Source organism: Carassius auratus, chromosome 2, assembly GCF_003368295.1.
Source record: "Carassius auratus strain Wakin chromosome 2, ASM336829v1, whole genome shotgun sequence".
NCBI classification, from domain to species: Eukaryota; Metazoa; Chordata; class Actinopteri; order Cypriniformes; family Cyprinidae; genus Carassius; species Carassius auratus.
Window position 1 is genome coordinate 19,477,765 of NC_039244.1, and position 18,198 is coordinate 19,495,962.

General features: G+C 35.8%; 1 protein-coding gene across 2 annotated transcripts; it reads left to right on the forward strand.

Moving 5' to 3' along the window:
• The first annotated feature begins 1,130 nt into the window (after positions 1-1,130).
• Positions 1,131-15,306, forward strand: LOC113119525 (GTP-binding protein Di-Ras1-like). 2 transcript variants are annotated; one of them, XM_026289071.1, is made up of 2 exons: positions 1,131-1,434; positions 11,838-15,306. In XM_026289071.1, exon 2 carries the CDS (start codon positions 11,872-11,874, stop codon positions 12,466-12,468), a length of 597 nt encoding a protein of 198 aa, XP_026144856.1. In that variant the 5' UTR covers positions 1,131-1,434; positions 11,838-11,871; the 3' UTR covers positions 12,469-15,306. The 2 variants fall into 2 exon arrangements, with proteins under 2 accessions (XP_026144856.1, XP_026144866.1); XM_026289081.1 differs by lacking the exon at positions 1,131-1,434 and adding an exon at positions 4,979-5,055.
• Positions 15,307-18,198: the final 2,892 nt, after the last annotated feature.

An 18,198-nucleotide genomic window follows, 5' to 3' on the forward strand; every position in this document is an offset into this window, starting at 1 on the left:
AAAAATTATGTTGTTGTTGCTTAGTATTCGACATGGGTTTTCACCATTTAATTTATTTTTATTTGCAAGGGAGAAAAATAAAAGCATGGGAGAGTAGTGAATATACAGGCATTATTGAGAGGTGACTAATATCCACATGCTCCTCCTGCTTCCTGCAAGCTATTATCAAACCGTACCCCAGCCTGTCTATTGTGATTATATCTGGTTGTCTACTGCCTCCATCTCTCCACACAAAAAGTGTCTGTGTGTTTAATGAACTCCCAGTGTCAGTTTATACAGATTTAATCCCCACTGATCTGAGTTCTTTACTATGCTGTGTAATTTTGCATACCTATTAAGTATTATTTTACACGATATTCTGTCAGTCACTTTTTAATGGGAATGTGTCTTGTCAAATATTATTGATTAAAATTGAGATTAAGATCGGCCACCCTTACAAGATCTAGCTGTCAGTCAAAGAAATCTGAATAGCCTCAAGGAACTCTGCACCATTATCCACTAAGATTCAACACAAAGATTCAGACTGTGACAGGGACTAACATTCTTCGCTCTGCCTTGTTAGCCACAGCCAAAACACCTCCAGGCTCAGTGAGAGGGAACACGAAAAATCAAAACCTGTAAAAATTCATATGTACTTGATACACCATTTGTGGATCCCTCAGATTATCACATTGCCGGAAACCTCTGAAAAAAATGTAAAAGAATGTATATTGCAATCTCTTGGGTAAACAGTTTTTGTGGCACCTAAAAAATGGTTCTGCCTTAGTTGCAGTCCGACGAAATGAAAATGATCTTTATGTTTTATGTTTATTTCATTTTTTTAATGTATTCTAAATAGTTTATTAACATTTAATTAACTTGAATATGTTTAGTTAAATGTGTTTAAGAACTAAATATATTTATTTACATTTATTATTAAGTGTATTTAGATGTAAATGCATTTATTTAAAATAGTTTAAGCATTTACATTTGATATTTTTTTTGTAAATTTGATATTTACATTTTTATATTTCTGTTTTACAATATGAAACATCTGTCAAACATATTCATGTTTCAGTGCGTGACACATAAAATAATTTAATATTGATGTGTACTGAATTATAAGATTAGGCTTGATTATAATTCAGTAAAATGAGAGACTGCTTTGTAGGTGCTTATGTTATTTTGTTCACCTCCTGTAGGCAATATGTAAAAAATCTCCCACCTTCTATCTGAAGCAAGTAGAGATTTTGAGGAGGAGGGTGTGTGTGTGTGTATGTGTGTGTGTGTGATAGAGAGAGATCGAGAGAGTGCTCTACAGAGAGAGGGAGAGAGGACTGCCTTTGAGATTGGACTCTATCACGTCTTCATTATTAGTCTAAAATGCTTTAGTACCTGCCATTCATCTGTGCTGTCAGTCAAAGATCAGTCACGCGGGATATACGTTAAGTTCAGGTAGGTGCGTCGAATCGCGCGCCGACCGATGAAATCCATTCATTCATTTAGTGCCTATGGTATATTATGCCATTTTTATATTCTGTTTATTTAACACAGCATGAGCAACCCGGACAAGCGTCACACAGATTTCAGTTAGACTTTGCCTGCTGAATACTTGCAGCATTTTCTGTATTGTGTGGAAATCATGCGTTAGCTGCACTGACCATAACTGTCATAGTAACGAAAACGGAAATGTTGAGAATGGAAAACGATTCTTAATAAAACGTGGCTTTACCTACATTATAGCCGACAGAAGGCATGTGAATCACGACCAGTGCCATGGAGGAGAGCCGCTTCTTTATGAATGAAACGGGCTGCGTATGATATGGTAATGCTGAACTAGTATAGTTTACTCCTCTGTCCAACAACCGGCCACATGGTGATATGAAATGTATAAGATACATACGTGCAAACCGTCTGCAGTCTTAGAGACCGTGGAGATGTCCATTTACGCGCGCTAGTGGTTCCACAGTATCTATACATTTTTCAGTGTTTGATAAATGTTCGAGTGTGTGCGACAAACAGTAAACCAGTATGCACAGGATCAGTCATCCATTTAATTGGAGATATATGTAAATTCTTGTTACTTTGCACCATTAAAAAGGCAATTGAATGATACGGAGATTTTTGATGACTAAACAGCTGAACGTATATTGTGGGCTACAGTCCGATTTGGTTGTGCAACGTGAACATTGAAAAAGAGGATCCGCGCGCTGCTGACGTCGTCTTGGATGCATTATTAGTATAATAATATATCATCGTATAGAGCCAATGCATGGTAGTCTTGTTGCGGAAGATGATGCAGGCTGCGCTCATAATGGAATCTAATGCAGCAATTTATATGAAGACTAATTCACAGGCGTGCATCAGTTTTTAGTATTGCACCAGATGTAATAATGGAATGGACAAGCTGAATGAGAAAAGGCAAAGCACCTTTCCAGTAGCCTATGCTTTTATTAGTAACAGAAGTAGTAATGTTTCAATCCTTTTAGGCATCCTCAACTCTGGCCCATAGTGTAATAGAATTAAAAAATGTAAAATTTAGAATTGAAAATTAATTATTTGCTTATCAAAAAGTTTTGCAGATAAATAAATAAGCTGTACATTTAAGAAATGTTATAAAGCTTATGCACAATAACGTGAGATGACAACTTAAGCCATAACTGATATCTGTAGAAAAAAAGGTTTTTGTTTCACATGGAGGGGGTGGCCCCTTATGGATTCCACATTGATGACATCACACAGTCCTATCATGAAATAGAGTGCAACAGTTAGGTTATGTAACTACAATTGTATTAATTGTCACCAAAAGGAATCTGATTTTAACGTTAATGTATAAACCTTTACAGACAGACTTGTTGTGAGCTCAGAGTCTGTTAATTGATGGTGTATTATTTTGTTAAAGCCATTTTTCCTAGTCAGAGAATGGATATAGAAACACAAATAAAGGAAAAGAACAAAACAAAATATTTGGTGCAAAGCATTAGCAATTCCCAAACGTAATGCATCCATGCCAGTAGATGTCACTATGAAGTCCAAAACTGGTACTGTTGGGACAAATAAGACATAAACATAAATTTAGCTCTAATCAGGTGTGTTTGATTAGAGCTAAAATACAAGAAAAATTGAGCTCAAGGGCCCCTGCTGTAGCAACTAACCTTTGAGTGTACATTGGTTGTATACTCACCATTGAGGTGCATTGTGGGATAATGTTGGATGTCCCCTCACTCTGTTAAGAGTGTTTTGCTGTTTTGAGGGGGTCAAGCGTTATCCTGGTGTGTTTACTTTATTAGAACTGTCCATCTCTATTAGAAATCTATAGTGACAGATTGGTCTTTCTGCTGCTGCTCTCTGAGAAAAACTCTGAGATCAGGCAGAGACAGCACTGCAATAACTTATATTGAGCAAGGCACTTGAGGGCACAGCCTGGCTTGGATTGCAGTTTGACAAGATGTTTTCCTCCTTTAGTCCAGTACCATGAGGCTTTGCTTCTGTGTGCACTCATGGACAGATGCAGAATGTATAACATTAGAAAACGTATGTTACTTAGTTGCCACAAACTGCTGTTCTTTAAACAAGGAAATTAATGTTTGTTTTCAGAGCAAACCATAATATAGACTGTGTTAGAAATTAGAAGTGAAACAATACATCAGAATGGTTTGATGCATCAATCAAATGACTAACAATAATATAATGATGCAACACTTTATTTTTCACAACTTTATTTTTGAAATGTAGCCTATTTTGCTACACAAAATGTAACCCCCCCCCATTATTTGTATTTTTATATTAATTTAAAAACTATTATTTAATTTAAAGGTACACACACACACACACAGACACATACATACATACATACATACATACATACATATATATATATATATATATATATATATATATATATATATATAGATAGATAGATAGATAGAGAGAGAGAGAGAGAGAGAGAGAGAGAGAGAGAGAGAGAGAGAGAGAGATTTTCCCAATTGGGATGCAGAATTTGCAATTTTAAGGAAGTTAATGAAATATTCATGCATTATTTAACTGGATTTGTAAAAATGGCTCATAATATAGATTATGTCAATCACAGGATGTTTTGAGGTATCAGCAAATATTGCCGTGCTTGCTGAATAAATCGATGTCAGATAATATTGTGGATGAACCCTTTACACCCTGTTAGAATAGAAATCTGTCTAAATCTGTGCTAATTATTTTTCTTTTTACTTAAATATATTAAACATTTACCTGGAAGATAGCTCAAAGGGCAGAGATCAAGCCATGTGACTGCTTCACACTCATAAAGACTGCAATTATCCCTGAAAATTATGAAATGCGCATGATGAATTTAATAAGCATGCTCATTTGAGATTAACTGATTAAGTATATAAAATCATAGACATTTACCACCCACTTAACCTCACCAGTTAAGCCGAGAAAATTCCTGCCTAGAGCTGCATTGTTATTAACAATTAATTCAAGGTATAGCAGTTAATGGAGAAAGGGGACTAAGCAACTGGACTAGCTGAAGGCCAAATGCATGTTCATGTTTACAGCAAACCACAAGTCATTTGCAAACGATATTAAATCAATCAAGTATATTTGCGGAAGACAATTCATGGATTTGATTTATTTCCATATCTCCGTAAGCCTCAGTATTAAGGTTTTAAGATGCATGTTGTCGGCCAGTGCATGGGCCAGACAGTATAAGGGATGAAGAAGAAAGCCTCTCAAAAACACATTCATCTCAGTATAAAATGTAGTTTACAGTAGTCATTATCTAGTTCAAAGATCTCACATGATATCTAATATATCAGACCTGCATGCACTCTTTTCTTGGACTGTGGCCTTGTATCGCAGCAGCTTTGCTTTGTGGCGTGGATGCATGCTGGGAGTTTTAAATCCTTTGAATTGGGTCACTGGAAGCACATCCAGCAGGCAGACGATGTAAAGCGCAATGATTAGCCTCTAAGCCCTGTGCACAGAGGAACAATCTGTTTGACGGACTGATCGACAAGAGCAAGAGAGATGTTTCTTGCATTGCTGGCAGAGACACAGTAAAACTGCAGGACACTTATGGTAAGGTAAAATGCAACAGAGTGATTAGCCAGTCAGCTGAAGCTGTCATGTATAGTCATTTGTTTTAATTTCACGAGGTTAGAGAGTCACATTATGGTGTCAGGCATCTTATGTATTTGACTTTATTTATAGTTGCTGCTTGTTACCGTTTAATGATTTTAATGATGACTATTTTATTCATATTATAATCCTTTTTATTTTATTTATTGATGTAGGATGTATTTCAAGGTATAGTTCACCCAAAAACTGAACGTTTGGAAATTTTACTTACCCTCATGGTGTTCATATACAACTTTCTTCTGTGTAATACAAGATGTAATACAAGTAATATAATATATTTTAAAGATTGTTTTTGTCCATACAATAAACATTAATTCCAATATTATTTAAAACTTTGAATATAATTGTATGATCAAAAACAGTTGATTTTATTTTTATTGTTTTCGTTGGACAGAATTCAACTTTTACATTTTAAGTGCACTATTACTTTAAGGTAGAATTTGGATTCTGTCATGTGAGGTGTTTATTAAAGGGGTCATATGATGCGATTTAAATTTTTCCTCAAGCTCTTGGTGCATGAAGAAGATCTGTAAAGTTGCAAAGACTTAAGTCTCAAATCCAAAGAGATATTCTTTATCAAAGTCAAGACTCTGCCACGCCCCTAAAACGGCTCATTTAAACAAGCCCACATGTATATGTCACTATGTGGAAATATTTGGGTAATGCCACCCAAATTTTCACGCAAAGAATGGCAAGTTTCAGTTATGCATGCTGTGTGTATCTAGGTGAAAGCAAAAGCACATTATTTGGCCTTCCAACATTAGATGCATTTAGGAATCTTTAAGATTACTTACAACAGAACAACAACGCTTTTTTGGATGACCGTTTCGTGGACCTAGGTTATTCAGAATTTGATACAACAATCTGGTGCTTCTGAATCAGCTACTGTAAGTATGTTCTGTTATTACTTTAAGTATTTGCTATTAAATGTTCAAATGTTGAGTTTTACATGTGTGTGTGAGAGAGAGAGACAGGGTCACACGGTGGACTCAGCTGTCTTAACCGTCCATGGCTTGTGTAAAACTTTGACTTTTAAGAAAAAGACACATTTGAGAGAGGCGGGGCATAGAGGACCTACAATAATGTACAATATTTGAAAAATAATGTGTTTTTTGAACATTAAAACATGTCAACATATTCTGTTTCACCAAATACACAAAATAATGATCTTTAAAAAAAGCATCATATGACCCCTTTAAATATGCTCTATAGGGTTAATTTTGCTGGCAGTATTTGCATAAATCATGATTTTTGAGATATTAGGAAATGGAATGTATTGTATTAAAAATTCCCACAATTAATTAATAGAATCTGTTTAGTCCCAACTGACTGCTATGAAGGCGAGTGTTTGATTCAGTCAAGCCAGTATTTATTTACAACTCTGTTTTAGATCTAGACATTTTCTCATGCCCTTGCACAGCTGAATGAGTGAGTCTGGGCCAATCCAGCAACATTTGGTGCAGAGAGATGGCAGATGGTAAATGTGGTATTTTTAGGCTGTAGCCCTGCTCCCCCTATGAGTCCACATTTTTTGCTTCTATACTGTAAACACTGTATGATACAAAAGCACACATCTGTGGCATTAAGACCCAGCAGTGATTTAGCAACTTTTTATTTCACAGTTATATATACTTGAGGTTATATCTAACTGCTGAGACTTTTTGTTTCAGAATTGCACAATAACATTTGTATTGTGAGATAAAAGTTTTTTTTTTTTTGAGATGTAAATTCAGAATTCATAGAATACAAGTCAGGACAGACAAGACAATAACAAGAGGATGCATAAATGGTGACAGAATTTTCATTTTTGGATGACCTATCCCTTTTAATTCCTTATATACAATTATTTAAAAATCTTTTCTAGAATACTTTTTTTTTTCATTATTGCAGTACATATGGATATTATATCTGAACAGCAACCAATAAAAAAAAATAAAACACTTTTATTTGCGCCTTTTACAAGAAAAAGATAATGACATACAAAGTCATGCTTTTAATGACACCAAGGCTATTTTTCCTCAGGACTCAGTGTGCACACAGCCTGTGAACACTAATGTGCCCATGCAGATGACTCTCCATCTCCTCTCAGTGCCTTTAGTATGCAGTAAAGCGAGGTATATCTGAGAATAAGAGTAATTTCTGAACTGAAAATCCTTTTTTCTTCAATAGAATATTGGTATCCATGGGGATATGACTATGGAACTGCCATTTATGACAGAGTGAAAGCCTGGTTTGACTGATAAAGAGAAAGCAGCTCTTTAGACAGTATATTATGCTGCAAAGCCTCTCACCCAGATTAGAGCAGACTCAGGCTAATGGACTGATGAGCGTCTTGTGGAATCCAATGCAGTGATTCACTTTAAAAGGCTGTTCTCACAGATCAAAAATAGCTAGGCGCATCTTTCTGTCGATTATTGTTCTATTGCTGTCTATCTATCTATCTATCTATCTATCTATCTATCTATCTATCTATCTATCTATCTATCTATCTATCTATCTATCTATCTATCTATCTATCTATCTATCTACAGTGAAACGATGGTGTGGAAGCAAAACTTTTACTCAGTAAATTTCACAATTACGAAGAATCAACAAGTAGAATGATGAATTAAATGTGAAATTTTTGTAGCAGTAAAAGCAAAATCTATTTCTTTTACAGTTTTTTTCAGTCACTTTGGCCCGCTTTCTGAAACACCCTTAACACTCTCTAAACTGTAAGTGCATTTTTTACTTGTAACTGTTTTATGGGACGTCACAATTCTACTGCATGTCTGCTTAATGTAGTAACCCTCCCAAATAATTAAATAAAAAATATATATTTATAAATAAAAACTAGCTTTTGTGTCAGACATTTTTAGATATAGAATTCAACTAGGAAATGGTTTACAGGAAAAAGGTCAGTGGTTGGTTGTTATTCTTGTAAAGAAAAAAATATATATTTTCAGTTATTCATTTTTATTCTACATATTTAAATGTTTCTTCTTTACAATCTGCAATTCTGAATCCTGCTTGATACTCAGTTACAACTTAATTAAACTACTACTAATAAATTCATATATAATTGAATGAAATCAGTTAAAAAAGATTCCTTTTGGGTCTAGAAAGTGTAACTTTCTAGCAACAGGGGGTAAACCCAGAAAAAGTTGAAGTTTTTTAAAATAGCTCCTAAATAACTCTTTAGCTATTAGTATACATTATTGAGCGAGGCCTATGTGATATCCGTAGAAAAGGAATGTTGTTCAAAACAACAGCAAATTAATACATATTGATTTAAGTCTATGAAGAACTTTTAATTTCTTTGGACTAACATGCACCAGTGATTCACTCACAAAAAGCCCAGAAAGCAAATAGGGTCATTTGTCTATATACTGTTGTCTCTGTCTTCCGTATGCATGGCACTGGAGTGTGTAGTTTCCAAACAGAGCCTGCACTTCCATTTACTGTGATTGTTTAAGAGTATGTGGCACGGCGCCATTATGCTATTCAGCAAACATTACCTTTCGAATCCTAATGTCTGAGTGATATATTCTACATTCATTTCGGTCATTCCCAAATCTGGCAGCATCAGCACATTGCTTTGAGAGAGCTTGGAAGAACCTTGAATAAGGGGCAAGCATTATAATCTCTCCTCGTGCCAAACTTAATCTGTAAAAGAGTTTGGCTGGAGTACCAAGATGCTGTGACAGCATTAATAAGCTCAGCAACTCTCCTGCCCATCCGTGAGGGACTTAAAGATAACACAGCACTCCAAGGGAGAACGACATCAATCATACCACAGAAACAAGGGGGCACCAGCCTGTCAGAAGCCTGAAATCCACAGACCCTAGCACTGATCAAAGGCACCGTGTCCTCTTCTCATTGATTTGACAGCACGCAGAGTGTGAGAGAGAGCAGGAGAGGCACCGGGGCTTCTCTCAAATGAGAGCTTGACTGCTGTCTGGATTGCTGCACCCTGCCAAGCATGTCGCTGTACTTTAAGCCCTGAGTGCAAATGGCCTGGTGTCATAATGCTGGATGAAAATCTGAAGCATTTTTGATGGGAAGCCAGCTTTGAGAGACATTGTTGGTTTCACAAAGAACCCCCCCCCCCCCAACCCCCAATAATTTTGGCACTAATTGCGGAACCTTGATATCAAATTCAGAACCTTAAGTTGGCCAACTTTCAAAACACTGTATTGTGCATTAATATCTTTAAGAATCATTGCACCTGCAGAATGCCGTATGAACATTTAGATGACCCACACAAGATATTGATAGGTTCACTGTGTAGTTGTTTCACTGCGTTGTCCAAGCGTATTTGTGGAATGGAAAGATTTTATTGATGTTAAAGGAATAGTTCACTCAAAAATGAAAATCTGCTAAAAATTTACTGACCCTTTAGGACATCCAAGATGTAAATGCCATAGATGCTAATGTAAGACCATTTAATTTTATAAGTGTGCACATACATCACTGTAAAAAGACTAGTAGAGACACTACAGACACTGTGAATCACTGAGCAAATGGCCAAATTAACAGTAATGATTAAATAATCAAATCACAACAGGTTTTCTTAGAATTAAAAAATAATGTACCAAAACTGCAGCGTTTTTTAAATCAGCTAAAGATTTATGTGACATATAATGGCTGTCATGTCTGCCACATACTAATGTAGTTTAATATAGTATACGTGCTGAACATACCAGATTAATCTGATTTTTATGGAAGTTAATTTGATGGAAGCTCAGCAGAAACTTTGGTAGAACTGTAGTAGTTTCATTGCAGGTGTCTATCAGTTTCACTCGGCTGCTGCGCTGTGTGAAATTGAGGTATTGATTACTGAGGTTGAAATCGGTGCAAAGCCTGGAAATTGTGTTCTTGCTTGTATCTGCATAATCTATACACAATTCGATGTGTGTTCTGCGTTCGTGGTTATCTGACACTGATGGATACGGTCTGTGTCTTGGCTAAATTATTCATGAGAACATTAAATTGCACAAACAAAAGCTTATTTAAAAAAAACTAAAAGCTCTTTTACTCTTAGACACATACATAGTGCTTCAGTCTGAATGGGTGCTCAGGAGGAGAAACATGTTTAGTGTTATTGTTTTGGCTCTGAGGCAATAAATAATACACTGCTATAAACTGCAGCAAAAGCAAGAGAGTGTCTGAGGGCAAAGCACAGATACATTATGATGAGTTGCATTGTGATTTCATAATAGCATGATGGATGACAAGGATTATGTCTATTTCCTTTGAAAAGCCACTTGAGTCCTGTCTAAAGGCAAAGCATCTCTAAACGTGTTTGTGTTTCATACCTGTAATTTTGTATTAGATAAGTATCCAGTAAATACATCATGATCATGTTAAATGTTTAAAGCATAATGGATTTAAACAGGCAGACGTGTATAAAAATGTTTCTGTATATAGTACACTATGTGACCTGACACAATCACTGGCAATCAGAATAAATGTAATGTATAATTTACAAATGTGAGGGTTTTTTCATAGGGTGTGGCTACTCATTGTTAGAAATAGAACCAAGCCTTCAACAGTATGTTTGGTGACCGATAAAAAATATTGCTTGTCATTCCTGTCCTGTGTGTTATGCTTAACAATGTACTTTAGCATTTTACAATGTGATTTTAGGGGTCACAAGTGGGTCCTAGAGGATTTGCGGTAATTTTTTTTTAAAGAAACATGCTAAATTAAAATACTTGTTTTTTATCTGAAAAACAATGCTGCAGTCAGAAAATGTGCATTCCAGTGTTGTGCCGAAATTTGCACCCTGCCAGATTATGCACCCTCTTGTAGGTTTAGGAGTAGGTGTGGGGGAGGGGTTAAGATTAGGGGTGGGGTTGGGATTAAGCAATCAGGTAGTGATTTCAACGAGGGAGTGCATAATCTGGCAGGGGTGCAGAATTCGGGCACAACACTGGGACGGAACGGGTCTTTGGTTTGTGAAACCCGACCGCTGCCAGCCAACTGTATTTCGGCACCCCGGGTTGCCAGTAGGTGGAAAACACAGTGTATTTAATTTTTATTCATCATCAAATGCGCTCGTTCCTGTTGGTGTCTCCGTGTCCGTCAAGTCTGAGGAGGAAGGGCCGGGTGAAAAAAAACCCTCTCCAATATTTTCTATTTGGACTGCAAAACCTAGTACAACCCCTCGGTGTCAATCCTATGTACAGCACCTTTGAAATATAAAAAAAATATATTTTTTAACGCATTGGTCATAAATCCTGAGATTAATTACAGTTACAGTATTTTATTTTACTTAGAGTTTTAGTGATTTAAAAATAAGAAATACTAAAACAAATGAATATAGTTTTCTGGAAAAAAGAAAAACCTTTTTGGCAAATATGTTACATTTATATTTTTGTATTAACATGAATCAAATGAAATCATTTTAATATAAATGGGTACATGACAATATATAGCCTTTATATTTTAGGAAGGGTGTCTTTAATAACTAAAAAAATATTTTGCGGCGTTGTAACAAAGATTGGAATGCATTTTAAATTTCAGTGTTTCTACCTCAAAGTTTCAAGTTCAATTCAATTTCTTGCCATTAATTTGTAACTGTTTGTGAAATTTGCTAGAAATTTCTGATTGAAAACTGATTCTACACCAAAAAATGTTTTGGGGGTATATTTGGTGGTGCTTGAAATTAAAAAGTTTGAAAGATCCTGTTAAGGATAAACGATACACATTCATCTAAATGTTTCTTTTACCTCTATTAGGTCTAGAAAGCAGTGGTGCAACTGAAGGCCCAAGATGCCAGAGCAGAGCAACGACTACCGTGTGGTGGTGTTTGGCGCAGGGGGTGTAGGGAAGAGCTCACTTGTGCTCCGTTTTGTGAAAGGCACTTTCCGGGACACCTACATCCCAACGGTGGAGGACACGTACCGGCAGGTGATCAGCTGTGACAAGAGCGTCTGCACCCTGCAGATCACAGACACAACTGGCAGCCACCAGTTTCCCGCCATGCAGCGTCTGTCCATCTCCAAGGGTCACGCATTCATCCTGGTCTACTCCATCACTAGTAAGCAATCCCTGGAAGAATTAAAGCCCATATACCAGCAGATTCTCGCTATTAAAGGCAACATAGAGAACATCCCCATCATGCTCGTGGGAAACAAGAGCGATGAGACTCAACGGGAAGTGAAGACCGAAGATGGAGAGGCCCAGTCCAAGATCTGGAAGTGTGCTTTCATGGAGACCTCAGCTAAGACTAACCACAATGTCACTGAACTTTTCCAGGAGCTTCTCAATTTGGAGAAGAAGAGGAACATGAGTTTGAACATCGATGGCAAGCGTTCTGGGAAGCAAAGCAGGGCTGACAAGCTGAAGGGGAAATGCAGCATCATGTAAAGTGCTTGTTAGAGCCTGAACTGGGATGTGGTGAGATAAAGTGAAGATATAGAGTGATAAAATAACAAAGGAAAGGAACCGAGGAGAGAAAAATGAGTGAAAATGGTGTTATTTGACATTTCATGCTTATTTCCGATAACAAGGATTTTACTCTAACATCTCAAATTTCATCCTTCTCCATCAGTCTTTGGCCTTAACAAGCACTGACCTGTTCGTATTGCCTTGTCTGTTTCTATTACAGAGCATGGCCACCTTCTCTCACATCTGAGAAATACTCAGATAGCAATCGATTCTTAAACAGCCCTTTTTGAGTTCATGATGAAATTTTTTCATTAAATAGTTGCTCCTGCATAGCTAAAGCAGAGTCAGGATTTAACTTGACTTTAGGCTTAGACTTTGCATAGTGACAACTAAAATTTAGTTTTGTTTATTTATTCAAACGTTCCTTTCAGGTTGAGGAAGTAGTGTCAGAATGAGATTATATGACAATATAGTCAAACTACCAATTAATACTCTTTGTTACAGGCTGTGTAAATCCACTTTTATTTGTTATCCTCATAACATTTTGATGATTACTTTTGCATGTCCTTAGTTATCTTAAATAATGCCAACCAATATGTACAACAATCATTTTGTTAAACATTAGCAACATACCATAGAAAATGATGATGCTTTTGAAAATTATTACCTGCAGTTACATCAAGGCAGATCAAAAATCTGAAATCATATTTCATGCAGATGCACAAATGCTTATGTAAAACAGCAAGTACTCATCATAATCATAATCTCTGGTATTCAGCTGCCCTACTAATTTGGAGTGTGCCAGAATCTTCATCATCATTTTTTATGTTTTTCAAGATAAACTGCTTATATTTTTAGTAAGTATAACTGGAACAATAACAAATGTAGCCCTCTTAAAGTCAATCAGTGTATTTTGACAGCAAAACTAAATTGAGGCTTTCCTAACACAACCAAAGTCTTCTAACCCTGTTTATCAGAGACTAATGTGAACATTGATGAACAGATATAATATGGCTGATATAATATAATCTGAAGTTATGATCTTTTTATGATAACATTGAAACATTTTAAATATTTTTCTACAATATTTTTTTTATATGCATCACGTGTCAGACATTACAGGAATTTTTAAGTTGAAACAAATTCAGTTTTTGTGCTCTTAATCTGCTAATCAGCCTTTGACAAAAGAAATCTCTTGTTTCAAAGGGCCTTGATTGTATTGCATTATATTTCATTTAACCAGCTGATTGCCTTTGTACATTGATGTGATGTTTATATGTTTTAAGGGTTGTGCATGACAGATCTGAGTAGATGCAGACAACATTATTTATCCATGTTGTGCTGGTTTGCTTACTTTACTATGTAAAAAGCTAGGTTTTGAACAGGGTACACCAGAAATGAGTAGAAAAAGAAAGCGTTACACAACAGAAAACTAATACAAAGTAAACAGACAAGAAAGAATTCATGTGGTTTATTTTATATATATTATTATAATAATCCTGTATAAGAAGCAACTTATATAAGTATATCAAACATTCAAATTTAGAATGATAAAACCATACATTTCATTTTGGCACAGGTAGAAAAATAGGGTTATAAATATGTAATAGAGTATTATATCCCACCCCCATATACAGTAAATCTAATATATACTAATGATATACTGTGACAAGCATTGCAATAGAACAGAACACAATAACATCAGTCATATGTAGTTTCCAGTTTACTGTCAGTAAATATTATGACTCAGCCTGTTGCCTGTGATTGATGTGTATGATTAATATTTTAATAGTAGTTCCCTGGATGCCCCACCAACACGTTCATCCCCCTAGAATGGTGCTATAATTTACCACCTCTCTACTGCTGACAGTAGATCTGCTCTGCATGGTTTATGTAAAATACCCTCTTTTATCACTCTGCAGTGTTGCTGATTTACGGCTTTGCAATTTTCTAAATTCAGAACAACGCCTCATCCATCTATCATGAAGTTTAGACTGCATTTGGATCCATTATACCTGAATCTATATGTCCAACCTCTATAAAGATAACTGGAGTATGAGTCACACTGCTGATACCATCAGAGGCATTGCAAGCTGCATGAGAGGAAAACTGCAGAGCGTCTTGCATTTTACATGTATGGGAAGTCTGCACTATCTGAACAGTATCAGTTACCTGTGATCCGTTTGCTTGGCTTGACAACATGGACTTGCCTCCGCAATGCCAATGCCCACCAGTTTTGCGTATCATAGCAATTTTTTAAACCCATATGCATTTTATCATGCACATTCTATTGTAAATATTTGTAAATTTTCTGTAAAGAATATGACACTGTAAAGAAATCATGACTGACTCTTGGCGGATGAACCGACAGGTCGTCCCAACAGACATGGATACAGTTCCTTCAGTCTCTGTTCATGTGTTTGGTTGGAATCCCAGGGGACTTTTTTTGTACATCTGGATTACCTTCATGCTTTTTTTCATTTGGTATCTTAAATCTGGTTTACACAGTGAGCACTTTAAATGCCTAATGGTAACGGAATGTACTATGAAACGTGCAAATGATGATCTCCATTCATAATTTAAAATATGCATGGTCCCACTTGATATTTACCCAGCATGAGGCAAGCAACAAAACTGTGAAGTGACTTTTCAACTCCTTTCCATTTTATTATTATTATTATTTTTAGCTACTACTATGTATGATATGTCTTTTAGCAATAGTCTTCCTAAGACCTGGTATGCTGTGGTCATGCATCCAAAATGAAGGAAAATATGACCTACATATACTAACATATATGTACATATATATACTGTATACCGGCAAATATTCTCTAAGAAATCTGCAAATAGATTTTCATAATAAAAACAATTAGAGCAAAAACCCAATAAGCTATCTTTTTTCCCCAGCTGTATGTAGTCCTATGTGCTAAATCTGTTCTCCACTACAACATCATGAGGAACGCCATATTTTCAGCTGACCCAGGTGTGGATGCTCCAATACACAAATAATGGACTTTACAAAATCAGTATAAAGCATAAAAGCACATTCAGTAAACTGCCTCACAAAACAGTCTGAATAGTCAATGTAAAGCTAAGGAATCCAAAATGTAGAGACATTTTTTTTCTCAACAGACAATTTTCATTGTATATGGATTCCAAATGTTCAGTGCTTACCAAAAAACAAAACAAAAAAAAAACAATCACTATTGTGGAACAAGGATCACCCCCTTGTGTCAATATTTTGTTGAACCACCTTTTTCTTTAATTACATGCAGACTTTAGTCTGTTGGGATTTGTCTCTTCAAAGGCTTCAGGCTACAATGCAACAAAATGTGATTATTTTAAAGAGGGTTGATTCCCACTGTGTGTGTGTGTGTGTGTGTGTGTGTGTATATATAAAAGCATTTGTCTCAAGCTCCTATATTTATATACAGTTATTTCAGATTAATGGCAAAGAAAAGAACCTATCCATTGCCATTACAGTGAAATTACTGAACCTACACATGAGAGCCTGAGAAAAAAGCTCATTTTTGAAATTTTCAGATAGCACCATATGGCACAATATATTTATATTATAAGAATTTTAATTATATTTTATGTTATATAACAAAGATTTATATTTATGTGTTATTATTTTTTATTATATATTTTAATTGTAAGAATTACAAATTTATAATTGACAATATTTTATGATATGTTGGTTTCCTTACTAACGTTATGGGATCACAATCAAATGAAGAATATGAAGGGGAAAAACAGGAAACAAACATTTACAGTCCTGTAGGCTGTATGGTTACAAACCCTTGTTATCCAGTCTTGCATACTCTTTGATACAAACTCTACAAATTGAATTGGCAATTTTCTTTCCTATTCTAAAGATCTGAATATTCGAATGCCTTTGTATCTCATGTAGGCAAGGAAGGACCTGAAACATGGCAAGTTGGATCGGGAGCTTCACTATTACGTTAAGAGAATCAAACCAGCAGCACAGAGCAAAAAATGGCTGCTGGGGAACTGGCATGAATCAACTCTCCTGTGATCCACTGCTTCATTCTCTTTTTTCTCTCTCTCTCTCTTTCTCTCTTTGCCCCCCACCTCCCAACAACTGCACCACCTCATTCCTTTTTCAGCAGTATTGCAGTTTCCACATAGACTGTAAGATGGACCGCTGCTATGTTAGAGAGAGGAGAGCAGAGATAACTGTGACTTCAAAGCATGAGAAAATTATATACACTGCCATCAGCAAAATTTAATGTTCCAGAGGACATAACACTAATGCAGTAAAAGTATTTTCCATCCCCATTTCCTATAAATACAGCACATTGTAAAAATACAGCAACTGTGCTGTGCCAAGTCAAATGTCAGTACAAATCATTTGGGACCTTTGTGAATCCAAAGGCACAATGAGAATCCTGGGGCTCCTAAGGGAGGCTGTGAAGTGAGGCAGAAAGAAGAGACAAATCGTCCTTGAATAAAACAGTAGAGGGTCTCAAAACAAACAAATAAAGGTAAACAGCATTTAATATGTACAAGCACAAAACTCATGTGAATACACTGGTCAGTTTTATATATTTCATAATTAAATTAAATTTCTGATGGCTTAGTTAACTGGTACACACTCAAACCTAATTTCTGCTCGTCTGTTTGGACAGTGAATGTAAATCAAACTCCCACTGGATACTCTTTCAATATGTGCTTAAAAGGGAATTAAGTTAGATTAACAGTCCACTATTAGCTGCCTCACTAAATAATAACTGTCTTTTTAACTGTCACAGGATAAAGTCTACTCTTAAACTGTCCCGACTGCATTTCAAAAGCTTTGAAAGGCCCATTTCAGATGTGAACCGCAGGGCTTTATGATTAAGCCTGGCTCACTCTGAGCTGGTGCCAAGTGCCAAATTTGCCTGGAGGTGCAGATCCACCTACAGCATCTAACATATACCTAGGGCTTACTTAAAGAAGCAGAACACATCCCACTGAAGCCTGTATTTGCAGTTGTGTACGCTATAATAATACAAATGGAATAGCACAGTGAGACTGCATTGGGAGGAGTATTTTAAAGGTCCACTCATTTATTCCCCCCTCATGTTATTATAAACCTGAATAACTTTCTTCTGTGAAACATAAAAAAAGATGATTTGAGAAATGTTTTTGAGAAATCTCTTTAGTTTTATACATTGTAAGTCGATGGAAACCAGGACTGTGCTTCTCAAAAGCATATATAGTGAGCTATTATTTACAATTGAGCTACAATCAACTTAGACTTACAATGGTTTTGGGAAAAGCAGCCCAGAACTGTTTGGTTACCAAGTAATTCAATAATACAGTACTCATTCATCTTTACAAGTAGCCTATCAACAAAGATAGTTTACTAATTATTAGTAGCCTTCTTATTCCAGCAACAATTGGAACAGGCACTAGTATCTAATAAAACTTACTTGTAAAGCTGGAATACACATTCTGGCAAGAATTTTAGTAACAATCTTAAGGTTAATATTCTATAAAAAAAATACTACTGTTAAAAAATATAGAAGTAAGTTAAAAGGAATACATTTGAAAAAAAAACACTTGGAATGAAAGTAAAGAACAGGGTAAAAAGGAGAAATAACTAACTTTAGGCAAAATAAATCAAATATGAAAGGAAATGATTAAACAACGTGCATATATTAATCTTCGTCAGAAGTAGCATACCAAATTGGTTTCTGCTTT

Coding starts and splice junctions, on each gene's coding strand:
- LOC113119525 (XM_026289071.1), top strand. CDS start 11,872: ATGCCAGAGCAGAGCAACGACTACCGTGTGGTGGTGTTTGGCGCAGGG.